General features: G+C 67.3%; 1 protein-coding gene across 3 annotated transcripts; it reads left to right on the top strand.

The window, feature by feature from the left end:
* Positions 1 to 398: 398 nt before the first annotated feature.
* ZNF444 (zinc finger protein 444) lies at positions 399 to 12124 on the top strand. 3 transcript variants are annotated; one of them, XM_070063465.2, is made up of 4 exons: positions 399 to 533; positions 7454 to 7794; positions 10685 to 10793; positions 11111 to 12124. In XM_070063465.2, exons 2-4 carry the CDS (start codon positions 7483 to 7485, stop codon positions 11680 to 11682), a joined length of 993 nt encoding a protein of 330 aa, XP_069919566.1. In that variant the 5' UTR covers positions 399 to 533; positions 7454 to 7482; the 3' UTR covers positions 11683 to 12124. The 3 variants fall into 3 exon arrangements, with proteins under 3 accessions (XP_069919566.1, XP_051693134.1, XP_051693133.1); XM_051837174.3 differs by having other exon boundaries at positions 11108 to 12124; XM_051837173.3 differs by lacking the exon at positions 399 to 533 and adding an exon at positions 2021 to 2155 and having other exon boundaries at positions 11108 to 12124.
* Positions 12125 to 12911: the final 787 nt, after the last annotated feature.

Below are 12911 nucleotides of genomic sequence, written 5' to 3'. Positions count from 1 at the left end.
ACCCCACGCTCGGGCCTGGTTCCCCCTCGTCGCCTCAGGCTCCCGAGCGCGCCGCCTCAGGCACGGCCTCCTCCGGTCTCCACGACAACGCTGGCCTCGCGGCCAGGCTCCGCCTGCAGGCTCACGGGAAGACAGCCCCGCGTGCATTCTGGGAAATGTAGTCCACAGCGCTCGGGGAGGCTGAGCGTTTGCGCCGTCAAGAACCAATAGGCCGCCGTACCTCATGGGAAATGTAGTTCTGGCGCTGCCGGAAACGCCGGGCAGGGGAGGAGGGGCGTGCGCCGGGCGTCCCGGCGGAGGCCAATGGAAAGCCGCTTTTGCCGCCATGCCTTCTGGGAAGTGTAGTTCCGGGAGAGGCCGGGGATGGGCAGGGAGGGTTGCTGGACGGAACCCGCGGCTCGGGTGTTGGGGCGGGGGGAGGGGTGGACGGATGAGTTTGGCGCAAAGCCTGCCGGGGCATGGAGTCCCGGTGAGCCCTGTGCGCATGTGCGGGGCGGTGAGGGGGCTTTGGGGGCCTCGCCTAGGAGAGTGAGGTGAGCGAGGGGGCAAAAGAGTGAGGGACTGGGGGTAGGGGCGGTTGGATGAGGGAGGGGCGAGCTGTGGGGAGAGGGGGTGGCCAGGCGCCGGTGGAGCGAGGGGTGGGGGAGTTGAGGGAGGAGATGAAAAGAGGCCTGGGGGAGGGGCGGGAACGAGGTGGGAGGGGGCGGGGCGGAAAGTGGGAGGGGGTCGTGGGTCCCCGCGGGAGAGAACGCGGGAGGCAGAGGCGGGGACGGGCCCCCGGGCGGGAGGGGTGTGGGGGCCCCCGGTGGGAAGCGGGACCCCACAAAGGAGCGGGCGCGGGCGGACGTCGGGGTGCGGGGCGCGCAGGTGCTTCCCGAGCGGGGGCGGGGCCCGCTCGCCGCCCCTCCCGGTACACCCGCACGGCCGTGTCGGTGCGGATGGAGGAGCCGTGCGCGTGTCCTCGTCCCGGCGAGGGCCCCCGGGGCGAAGCGATGAGGGGCGGGGACCCCCGCCTGGGCGCGGGGCGCTGGCCCGGCGCGGGCAGGGAGGCGGAGCTGCGGTTGACCCTTGCCCAGGGGCAGGTGGCTGTGGGTGCAGAGCGGGAGCCGGAGCCCTGTGCCCCGCGTCGATCTGTCCGGTGGGCTGGTGGCCGTCTGCCGGGGGCGGTTCTGAACCCCCTACCCTCCCGGGGTGGGGGGGACAGGGAGCCATGGCCGGAGGGCGGCGGGGGGCCGGGGGCCGCCCCCGGCCTACATTGCACCGGCCGCCCCCAGCCCCCGCACACAGTGGTACAGTCCCCATGCCGGAGTGGGAGCCTCTGGAGCGGACAAACAGGTTTTCCCGTAGTCTGCGGCAGGCGGCTTCTAACCCGTGCCCCCAGCAGCCACCTTCAGCTTAGCCGCCTCTCACCTGTCCAAGGTCGCGCAGCTCCTGCTGGCGGGGCAGGGAAGCCAGACCCTCAGCCATCAGTATTCTAGCACAGGCCGGGGCTGGCGCCGGCTCTGGAGTCAGTTGTGGGTTCGAGTCCTGGCTCGCTCCTTGCCGAGGGCCCCAGGGCTGCTGGGAGGACCAGGTGGGACAGTGTAAGACCCTTGTCACTCATGGCCATCTCGGGCTCCTGACTCTGGGCTGTCCTGCAGGTTGCACAGGACACTTGCGGGTTGGCAAGCTTGGTTTACTCCTCAGTCACCGTGTGCTGCCTTGGGTGCGGGCTGGGGACCCAGAACACCCTGCCTGGCCCGTCCTGACCAGTGCATTCTCAGGGCGGGAGTGGGGTCACCCGCGGCCACCCCCGGGGTTCAAGTCTGCCCACTGGCCGGCTCTTCTGGGCTCCAGTTCCTGTCCAGCGCCTGAGGACCCCTTCTCACGGCTCAGCAGGCTGCTGTGGCCTCTTGAGAGACCCTCCCCGCCAGCCCCCTGGTTAATCAGTCCTTAAATCCAAGCATGTGTGAGAGGTGGTGGAGCCTGGCAGATGGTGTGAACTCAGGCTCTGCCACTTAGCTGGGGATTTGGGGCGAGACCCCGCCGCTTTCTCCACCTACAGAATGGGGGTGATCACGCAGCTCTATAAAACGGATGCCATAAGATGTCTTTGAGTGCCAGCCATAATACTGGGTCTGGAACGCGTGGACTTCCTCCACAGAGCTTATTTCTAGTGAGTGGCACAAGAATATATTTTTTCTAAGATTTATTTATTTGAAAGAGTTTCACAGAGGAGAGGCAGAGAGAAAGAGAGAGGTCTTCCATCTGCTGGTTCACTTCCCAGATGGTCACAACGGCCAGAGCTGCACCAATCCGAAGCCAGGAGCCAGGAGCTTCTTCTAGGTCTCCCACGCAGGTGCAGGGGCCCAAGGACTTGGGCCATCTTCTACTGCTTTCCCAGGCCATAGCAGAGAGCTGGATGGGAAGTGGAGCAGCCGGGACTTGAACTGGGGCCCATATGGGATGCCGGTGCTATCAGGCCAGGGCGTTAACCTGCTGCACCACAAAGCCGGCCCCAAGAGTATGTTAAACACCGAAACAAATCAATGTGGGTAACATGGTGGGAACTGGGCGGGGAGACATGGGGGTGCCACGTTAGGCTGGATGACTGGGAGAGGTGGGGAGGGGCTTTCCAGGAAGGGGTGATCACATCAAGGCCTCTCGTGAGGGAAGCCGCTGAGCAGGTGAGGGAGCAGCAGGTGCAGAGGCTGAGGGAGGGGCCCGCCTCAGCTGAGGGGGCTGGGAGATGAGGTGGACAGCCGTCAGACTGCAGGGTCCTGTGGCCGCAGGAGCAGTGTGGGCCTCACTGGCTGTCACAGGAGGCAGGTGCACAGGCTGAGTGGGGGCTGGGAGATGAGGTGGACAGCCGTCAGACTGCAGGGTCCTGTGGCCGCAGGAGCAGTGTGGGCCTCACTGGCTGTCACAGGAGGCAGGTGCACAGGCTGAGGGGGGGCTGGGAGATGAGGTGGACAGCCGTCAGACTGCAGGGTCCTGTGGCCACAGGAGCAGTGTGGGCTCCACTGGCTGTCACAGGAGGCAGGTGCACAGGCTGAGAGGGGCTGGGAGATGAGGTGGACAGCCGTCAGACTGCAGGGTCCTGTGGCCGCAGGAGCAGTGTGGGCTCCACTGGCTGTCACAGGAGGCAGGTGCACAGGCTGAGGGGGGGCTGGGAGATGAGGTGGACAGCCGTCAGACTGCAGGGTCCTGTGGCCACAGGAACAGTGTGGGCTCCACAGGCTGTCACAGGAGGCAGGTGCACAGGCTGAGCGGGGGCTGGGAGATGAGGTGGACAGCCGTCAGACTGCAGGGTCCTGTGGCCGCAGGAGCAGTGTGGGCTCCACTGGCTGTCACAGGAGGCAGGTTTTGAGCAGGGAAGGGACCCATGTGGTTTACACTGAGACAGAAATTGTTTACGCTTGCTGTGGGATGATTGGACGGCAGGGCAGTGGGGGTGGGGAGACGCCGAGGGGACTGCTGGGGCCATGTGGGCGGTGGGGTGACGTCAGTGATTGACAGCCGTGGTCAAGGGTCCTGACTTGGGAATCACAGTATCCAAAGGTCTGCCACTCAGCTGTGTGTGTGTGAGTGGTGAGTGTGTGAGAGGACCGGCCTGTGTGTATGTTTGAGGACCGCCCTCTGTGTGTTTGGTGTGTGTGTGTGTGTGAGGACCCGGCGTTGGGTGGCTGATGGAAGCAGAGATTGTCCCCTCTGCCCTCTGGCGGCTGCAGGAGGGAGGCCGGGGCGCGGCGGGGCAGGTGGCAGGCGCGGCTCACGCGCTCGCTCATCCCTCCCCCGGGAAGGCTGCAGCCCCTCATGCCTGTCACCCCGGGGCCGGGAGTTCTCGGCCTGTGCCCGGAGCTCAGGGTTTTCTCTGTAGACCTCTGCTGTGAAATGGGGCTGGCAGCAGAACCAGTCTGGGAAGGAGCCACCGTGAAGATCCCAGATGTTCGCAAAGCATTTAGCTCGGTGCCTGGCACAGCCGCAGCACGCGGGGCCGCAGTGCCCCCGCACGTGGTCCCCACCACCCTGCCGTCAGGCCCGCGCCACGCTGCCCAGTAACATTGGGCCCGGCCTGGGGGCCTGTCGGAGCTGTAAGGTGACAAAGAGATTGGCCTGGGCTCATGCTGGTAGGAGCCTGGTGGGACATTGCATTTTCCTGGCTTTGCCCTAACGGTCAGGTCGTGTGACGCTCCATGCAGTCGGCTCCACCCCTTGGGAGAGTCCCGAGGGAGCCCTGGTCAGCCTCAGCCCCCATGGGCAGGACCCACGTCACACACTCAGCCTGTGTGCTCGGAGACCCCCAAGTAGGACAGACACCGGCTTTTCCCACCCAACCGCCCAGGGGGTTCTCAGTCAGGTGGTCAGGGTCCCCTGTGTCTTGGTCTCCACCAGCTCACTGCTGACCTCGCAGAACCCAGGACTGCTTGTGGGGCTCCCCAGGGGTCCCTGCACCACCCAGGGAGCACCGTTGATGTGTAGGCTGTCGGGCCCGTATGGAGCAGAGATGCTAACAGCCCTGCACCCTGCCTTCACCCAGCCCCACAACCACAGGTGTCTGCAGGGGGTGTTGCCCGGTGGGGACTGTGCCAGGCTCACCACTTCCCCCTTGGCAGGAGCCGAGCCACATGTGCGCTCGCCTTTGGGAGGGGGAGAAGGAAGCAGTGGAGTGGGGAGACAGCTCCCTTAGGGGCTGGGGATGCTACAAAGAGGGGTGAGTGGGTATTGGGGAGCTCCACCTGCCAGCACCCAGACACGGCCAGGGGTCCGTCAGTCCATCATTCTGCTTGGTTCTTCCCCCCTGACCCCGTCCCCAGTTCAAATGCTGGGAGCCAGCCCCAGAGATGGTGACGTCTGTGGGTGGGGCCCTTGGGCGCCCTGGTGAGTGGGATCAATGGGAGGAAGGAGAGACGAGAGCGAGCGTCCTCTGGGTGCGCCAGGTGAGGACGTGGAACAGTGGCCCTCAGCTGGGCCTGGCCACGCTCCCAACTTTCAGAACCGGGGCCCCGAAGCGTCTTGCACGTGTGCCTTGTTAGAGCAGCCTCTGTTCTCAGAGCGCCGGCCCCTCAGTTCCCGCTGAGGACTGCTGGGTGGGGATGGCTGCCTTCTGGGTCCTCTTTCTTTCGTTCTTTCTTTCGTTCTTTCTTTCGTTCTTTCTTCCTTCCTTCCTTTCTCTCTCTCTCTCTCTCTCTCTCTCTCACTCTCTCTCTCTCTCTCTTTCTTTCTTTTATTTATTTAAAAGGCAGAGTGATAGATCTTCAGCCCACTGGTTCACTCCCCAAATTGCTGCAACAGCCAGTTCTAGGCCAGGCTGAAAGCGGGAGCCAGCAACTCCATCCGGGTCTCCCACGTTTGTGGCAGGGACCTGAGTACCTGGCCATCACCTGCTGCACTCCGGGGCACGACAGCAGGCAGCTGGCTTGGAAGTGGAGCAGCTGGGACTCAAGCCAGCCCTGTGATACGGGGTGCGGTTGTTGCGATGGTGGCTGACGCCACCGTGCCAGTCCCCACCTCGCACTTCCTGTGAGCCCACAGTCCTGACACGAGGTGCCTTCATCACCTCAGAGCCCCATCTGCAAGTGGGGTCCCCTTGGGGGTTCGAGCTTCACCACGGGAGTTCTGGGGGACGCAGCTCAGCCCACGGCGGCAGGGATGCTGACGCTCTCGGCTGCCCGTGCGCTCTGGGCTTTGCTGCTCACCAGGCCGCCCTGTGATTCCACGTTTAACCCCCACAGTGGAGCAGGGAGACCGGGGAGAGACAGGCAGAGGTGCCCGAGGCCAGGCGCAGGGAGAGGCTGAGGGCTGCACAGTGCTGCAGGAAGCAGAGGGGAGGAGCCGTGTAGTCACCCGGGATCCAGCGCAACCCTCACGGGCCCCTCAGGTGCCCACCCCCTACAGCTCAGTGGGCAGCAGCCCTCGCCCTAGGTTGGGCGGTAATGGGCCAGGAGCAGGGGGGTGGACCCATCCCGGGATCCAGCTCAGCCCTCACGGGCCCCTCTCAGGTGCCCACCCTCCTACAGCTCAGCGGGCAGCAGCCCTCTCCCCAGGTCGGGTAATGGGCCGGGAGCAGGGGGGTGGACACATCCCGGGATCCAGCACAGCCCTCACGGGCCCCTCAGGTGCCCACCCTCCTACAGCTCAGCGGGCAGCAGCCCTTGCCCCAAGTCGGGTAATGGGCCGGGAGCAGGGGGGTGGACACATCCCGGGATCCAGCGCAGCCCTCACGGGCCCCTCAGGTGCCCACCCTCTTATAGCTCAGCGGGCAGCAGCCCTCTCCCCAGGTCGGGTAATGGGGCGGGCGCAGGGGGATGGGCCCATCCCGGGGTCCAGTGCAGCCCTCACGAGCCCCTCAGGTGCCCACCCTCCTACAGCTCAGTGGGCAGCAGCCGTCACCCTAGGTTGGGCAGTAACGGGCCGGGAGCGGGGGTGTGGATGGATCCCGGGGTCCAGCACAGCCCTCACGGGCCCCTCAGGTGCCCACCCTCCTACACCTCAGCGGGCAGCAGCCCTCTCCCCAGGTCGGGTAATGGGGTGGGCGCAGGGGGGTGGGCCCATCCTGGGGTCCAGCGCAGCCCTCACGGGCCCCTCAGGTGCCCACCCTCCTACAGCTCAGCGGGCAGCAGCCCTCGCCCCAAGTCGGGTAATGGGGCGGGCGCAGGGGGGTGGGCCCATCCCGGGGTCCAGCACAGCCCTCACGGGCCCCTCAGGTGCCCACCCTCCTACAGCTCAGCGGGCAGCAGCCCTCGCCCCAAGTCGGGTAATGGGGTGGGCGCAGGGGGGTGGGCCCATCCCGGGGTCCAGCTCAGCCCTCACGGGCCCCTCAGGTGCCCACCCTCCTACAGCTCAGCGGGCAGCAGCCCTCTCCCCAGGTCAGGTAATGGGGTGGATGCAGGGGGTGGGCCCATCCCGGGGTCCAGCGCAGCCCTCACGGGCCTCTCAGGTGCCCACCCTCTGACAGCTCAGCAGGCAGCAGCCGTCACCCTAGGTTGGGCAGTAACGGGCCAGGAGCAGGGGTGTGGACGGATCCCAGGATCCAGCGCAGCCCTCACGGGCCCCTCAGGTGCCCACCCTCTTACAGCTCAGCGGGCAGCAGCCCTCTCCCCAGGTCGGGTAATGGGCCGGGAGCAGGGGGGTGGACACATCCTGGGATCCAGCACAGCCCTCACGGGCCCCTCTCAGGTGCCCACCCTCCTACAGCTCAGCGGGCAGCAGCCCTCTCCCCAGGTCGGGTAATGGGCCGGGAGCAGGGGGGTGGACACATCCTGGGATCCAGCACAGCCCTCACGGGCCCCTCAGGTGCCCACCCTCCTACAGCTCAGCGGGCAGCAGCCCTCTCCCCAGGTCAGGTAACGGGGCGGGAGCAGGGGGTGGGCCCATCCCGGGGTCCAGCGCTTCCCTGCACCCCCTGCCTCACAGCACCAGCGGCGCAGAGATGGAGGCCAGCTTCTCACCTCGCCCTGCTTCCCTCCTGCAGGCTCTGCCGGCCCTGCCCTGGAAGGCGCCATGGAGGTCCCTGCCCCTCAGCCCGTGAAGCAGGAGGGCCCGGCCCCCGAGGGCCTGACCCTGGACTCGCCCTGGCACCGCTTCCGCCACTTCCACTTGGGCGACGCGCCGGGCCCCCGCGAGGCCCTGGGGCTGCTCCGCGCCCTGTGCCGGGACTGGCTGCGGCCCGAGGTGCACACCAAGGAGCAGATGCTGGAGCTGCTGGTGCTGGAGCAGTTCCTGAGCGCCCTGCCCGCCGACACCCAGGCCTGGGTGTGCAGCCGGCGGCCCCGGAGCGGGGAGGAGGCCGTGGCCCTGCTGGAGGAGCTCTGGGTGAGGCTGCCGGCGGTGGGCTTCCTTCCCCTGACCTGGCCTCGCCGCGGCGGCGCCTGGGGGCAGCGGCGAGGCGACGGAGCACACACAGAGAGGACCACGCAACCCAGGATCCGGGCAGGCTGTGCGGTGGGGGGCCAGCAGCCCCGTGCAGAGTGCAGGGACGCCTGGTCTTAGGCCAGTGGCGAGGCAGGAGTCTCGGGGCCGCCCATGGTTGGTTATCGCTGAGGAGGGGCGTGAGTAAGACACGGGGCACGCAGCGTAGGGTCCAGGAAGGTTCCGGGCGCTGGGCTTGCAGCCGTCTCCTGCCCATCAAGTCGTGGCAGCGACAACTTCCCAGCACCGATGTGACCACCGGGCAGGCGCGCTCGACCACGCTGTCCAGGATTTTCCCGGGGGACTCCCCCCGGGGGGCGTGGCCGACCTTCACCGCCAGCTCACGTCACGTGGCCCGAGGACCCCGCTGTGAGTCCCGCTGTTGGGAGGGCAGGCAGCTTGTCCTGGAGCAGAGGGAGAGGCTCGACGCCTCTCGGCCCAGCTGGTCCTGTGCGGGGCAGCAGTGTCTCAGCCATCGCACCATCCAAGGGGCCGGGCGGCCGCTCTCTCACAGGGGAGGAAGCGGACCTGCCTGAGGCCACGCAGCAGTCGGGCAGCGGGCGAGAGCCCTGTGTCGTGTGACTGCTGTCCTGCCTCCTGCCCCAGCTGTAGCAGCCAGCACCCCACGGCCACTCTGCCCAGGTACTGCCTGTGGACGTCTGCACCGTCCAGCAGCCCAGGTCTCAGGACCCCAGACCCGCAAGGTCCCAGCATGTTCATACCCTTCGGGGAGCGAGTGGTGCCGGGAGAGCCCTTGCTGGCGCGGCTCGCTGGGTCCCACTCCCAGGTGTGCCGGCTCTGCTGCGTCTGAGCTGGGGCCGGGGAGGCAGCACCTCCGCCCTGGCCAGGCCTGTGGCAGGCGGCTCTGGCTGCCCGCTGCTCAGAGCGGGCCCCATCCACTTGCTCGGTGTCTAGCTGGAGGCGACCACAGACCTTGTCCTGCTCTCCCCTGCCTCTGACCGCCTTTCGGAGATGTTCCCTGGTTGCCGTGAGCCGGGACAGGCAGGTCAGCCCCTTCCAGTCCAGCCATCTACTCGTTTGCCCCATGTCTGTTGAGGACAGGCCTCAGGGAGGCCCCGTGGGACTGCAGCCCCAGTCCCTGCACAGCTGGTGGTGTGAAGGCCAGCTGCCGCGAGGACACCTGGGGTGTCCTCCCAGGGCTCAACCTGGAGCTGCCGTGTGACCTGGCAGTGGAGTCTCAGGTGTGAACCCGGGAGAAGCACAGACACACACAGAGAAGTGTGTGTGTGGACCTCAGCTACACGTGTGCGCAAAGCCAGAGGTGCCAGCCACCATGCAGAGCCACGTGTGGTTCCACTTCATGTGACAGGTTGCAGCAAAGCTGTAGACAGTGGCTTAGTGGTTGCCAGGGTCTGGGGGGAGATGGGGAGTGACCGCTGACGGGTCAGGCATTTTGGGGCGAGAGGAAGCTGTTCTGAAGTGGGGTGAGTATCCGGGAAGCAGCGCGTGGTGCTCAGTGAAGCTGCTAAAGGCACAGTGCGGTGGACAGCAGGACGTGGGCGTTCCTGACGCCGGAGGGCCACGCGCCTGCGTGCTGGCCGGTGGGGCTCGGGTCGGCCTCAGGATGCCGGGTGGTAGCCACAGCGAAGAGCTGGGGTAGAAGGACGTATGCAAAGGACCGGGGTTCGGGAGAGCCTGGTAAGCCGCTTACCGAGTGTGGCCTGAGCTCAGAGGTCAAGGCAGTGGCTGGCGTGGGGCCGGGACAACGGGGGCCATCGCAGGCCAGCGAACGGTACTCAGAGCCCTTGCCTACGTGGCCAGCAATCTGGTCGCAGTTTGCCAAAGCAAGGCAGGGCCACACGATCACCCTGCCGCCTCCCAGCCAGGCGGGCACTTCCAGGCCCCAGACCCGGGGAGTGCATCCCGCTGCGGCTCTCAGGAGGCGTGGGGGTGAGGGAATGGCAGTTCTCACCCCTGCGTTTGCTTTGCCGCTGCTGACCCTTGGCCGTGGCACGAAGGCACTTGAGACAAGTGAAACGCGACCGTGGGGCTAACATCCTTCCGCACCAGTGGAATTCAGACCCTCTCCTTGTGGGGACAGTTGGGCAGTGAGGACAGCAGTGTAACGACACCAGGAACGGGGTCCGTGCGGATGTTTTCCCCTAATCCTTGACCCCGGCCCCCGGCCCCCGGCCAGGGCTGACCTGGCCAGCTGCTGTCTGCTGTGTGTCCCAGGAAAAGTTCCCTTTCTGAACTTGCTCTATTTTTTCTGCATTAAAAGTAGCATGGATGTGCCTCTGCAGTTGCGGTAGGCTGTGAGGCAGGTGTGTGACCTCTTTGTAACAAAATCAGCCCACACCTAGGCTCTCAGAGCAAGCCCTGGCTCCGCCAGGTGTCTGTGGGTCAGGGGCCGGGTGGGTGGGCCTTGCCCAGGGTCTCCTGAGGCCGCGGTTACTGTGCGTGTTGGCTGGGGGCCCACCTCCAGCACACACTGGGCTAGGGCGGGGTGGCTGGTGGAAGGGGGCGGGGGGAGTGGGCTAGGGCAGGATGGCTGGTGGAAGGGGGCGGGGGGAGTGGGCTAGGGCGGGGTGGCTGGTGGAAGGGGGCGGGGGGAGTGGGCTAGGGCGGGGTGGCTGGTGGAAGGGGCGGGGGAGTGGGCTAGGGCGGGGTGGCTGGTGGAAGGGGGCGGGGGGAGTGGGCTAGGGCGGGGTGGCTGGTGGAAGGGGGCGGGGGGAGTGGGCTAGGGCGGGGTGGCTGGTGGAAGGGGGCGGGGGGAGTGAGAGGCGCAGGCCCTCTCGCGTTTCCCAGCTTGGAATGTGGCATCTCGTTGCAGGGGCCGGCGACCTCCCCAGACCGGTCGTCAGCGATGAGGGCACCTCGGGAGATGACCGAAGGCTCCGGGGTCAGTGTTGGAAAGGAAGACAGTGGGATGATCCCCTTGGGTGAGCAGCTGCCCTCCCCCCTCAGCCCCAGGGGCCCCGTGTTCCCCTGGCACCGGGACTAGAGGTGAATCAGGGAGCTCCAGGAGCAGGGCCCAGCGCAGGACTCAGTGTCCGCAATGAACGGGCGCTGGTGTGTGCACCGCCTGCCAGCTCCGAATCCCTCAGCAAGCGGCCGAGAGCCGGGCGTGACCTCCGTCTCTTGTACGGCAGAGCAGGTGGTGGCAGAGCCAGGATGCCGCCCAGGCAGGCCGAGCCTGAGCCCAGCGTGCCGGCCCCACGCAGGGCTGGCCTCCCTGACCCCATGCTTTTTCCAGCAGGAAACACGGACCCCAGCGTGGAGGCGCCCGCAACCGGCGGGGACGCCCAAGCCGCGCGGCCCTACAAGCAGGAACCCAGCAGCCCCCCGCTGGCCCCTGGCCTGCCGGTCTTCCTGGCGGCCCCAGGCACCACCGCCTGCCCCGAGTGCGGCAAGACGTCCCTGAAGCCGGCGCACCTGCTGCGCCACCGGCAGAGCCACTCGGGTGAGAAGCCGCACGCCTGCCCCGAGTGTGGCAAGGCCTTTCGGCGCAAGGAGCACCTGCGGCGCCACCGCGGCACGCACCCCGGCGCCCCGGGGCCGGCCCTGCGCCCGCTGCCGGCCCGCGAGAAGCCGCACGCGTGCTGCGAGTGCGGCAAGACCTTCTACTGGCGCGAGCACCTGGTGCGCCACCGCAAGACGCACTCGGGCGCGCGGCCCTTCGCCTGCTGGGAGTGCGGCAAGGGCTTCGGGCGGCGGGAGCACGTGCTCCGCCACCAGCGCATCCACGGGCGGGCGGCGGCCAGCGCGCAGGGGGTGGCCGCGCCGGGCCCCGAGGGCGGGGGCCCGTTCCCACCGTGGCCCCTGGGCTAGCCTCCGCTGCCGCCGACCCGCGTCCCTCCCTGTCCCAGCCTTTCTCCTCCCCCGTCGGAACTTCCAGTGCCCCTTGTCCGCCCCTTCCCAGGGCTCCCCGTCCGGTTGTGCGGCCACCTCCGCCCTCCCCGCCTCTCCTCCCCGATTCCCCAGCTTCTGTCCTGCCTCGTGGCCCCGGGCCAGCTCATCTGTCCCTGCCTCGGGAGCCCAGGCTGAGCCTGGAAGCCCAGCCGCCAGCCCAGGGGCGCCGGGAAGGAGAAGCTCAGGGAAGGAGGGGAGGGGGAGGGGTGGGGGAGGGTGGGGCGCAGGTTCTGAGGAGCCCCGGCGCGGCTGGCTCTGCGGGCAGGAGGGCATGAGATGGACAGAGATGCCTGCCCCTGGGGCGTTTGGAGAGCACAATTCACCAGCATCGAGAGTAATAAAGTTGCTGGCCCAGTGTGTACCCGCGTGCTGGGCTCTCCTGGGGGGCGCTGGCCTCTGCTCTGGGAAGCAGGCGGGGGCCGGCTGGGATCCCGACCCTGTGTCCCCTGGGGTGTGACCAGGTCAGCCTGCCGCAGGGACTGCTCGGAGAAGCTCCCGCTGGCTGTGACGAGTGCCGTCGGAGAAGGAGGGGCCCTCCTGCCTGTTGCTGGGGAGTTGCAGCTGTCTTTCTACGGTCCCGCTGAGGGCAGTGTCCTGGCACGTCGTCTGCCTGCCAGCGCCCCTTTCTCCGTAATTCCCACACTCCTGGTTACGCAACCCCCCCCCCCCCCCGCACACCCAGCATCCCTGAGGGTCAGCGGTGTCCACTCCCTTACTAGGAGCATCGCGTGGCTCAGGCACTCCGTGTCACACCCCCGCCATGTGGTCCGGGGGCCCGTGCCCCCCAGGGGAGTCTGGCAGTCTACTGGGGCAGGTGCAGGCCCTGCAGCCAGGGCTCTAGGGAGGGTGAGGGCCCTGTCCTCAGCCCAGCTCAGACCTGGCGCCTTTTCCCCACGAAGGCGGCTGCCTGGCTTTGGGAGGTGGGGGAGAGCCCTGCGTCTGCCTCTCCTGCAGCCGCCACCAGTCTTGGGCTGGCCTTACCCCTGCGCCTGTCTGGAGTTCTGAATCCCCTGGCCACTCCTTATGGCCTAGGGCAGGCTGGAGGGCACCTTGCGGGGTTAGGTCTGAAGTGAGGTCTTCAGCTGGATGTAGGAACCGCCAGGAGAAAAGCAGGAAAGTGTTCCTGTCACCCGTGCCTGGGGCCCTGA

The sequence above is a fragment of the Oryctolagus cuniculus genome, chromosome 18, assembly GCF_051225735.1.
Source record: "Oryctolagus cuniculus isolate XC-2025 breed Fujian yellow rabbit chromosome 18, ASM5122573v1, whole genome shotgun sequence".
Taxonomy (NCBI): Eukaryota; Metazoa; Chordata; class Mammalia; order Lagomorpha; family Leporidae; genus Oryctolagus; species Oryctolagus cuniculus.
This window is presented reverse-complemented; position numbering and strand designations above follow the sequence as displayed.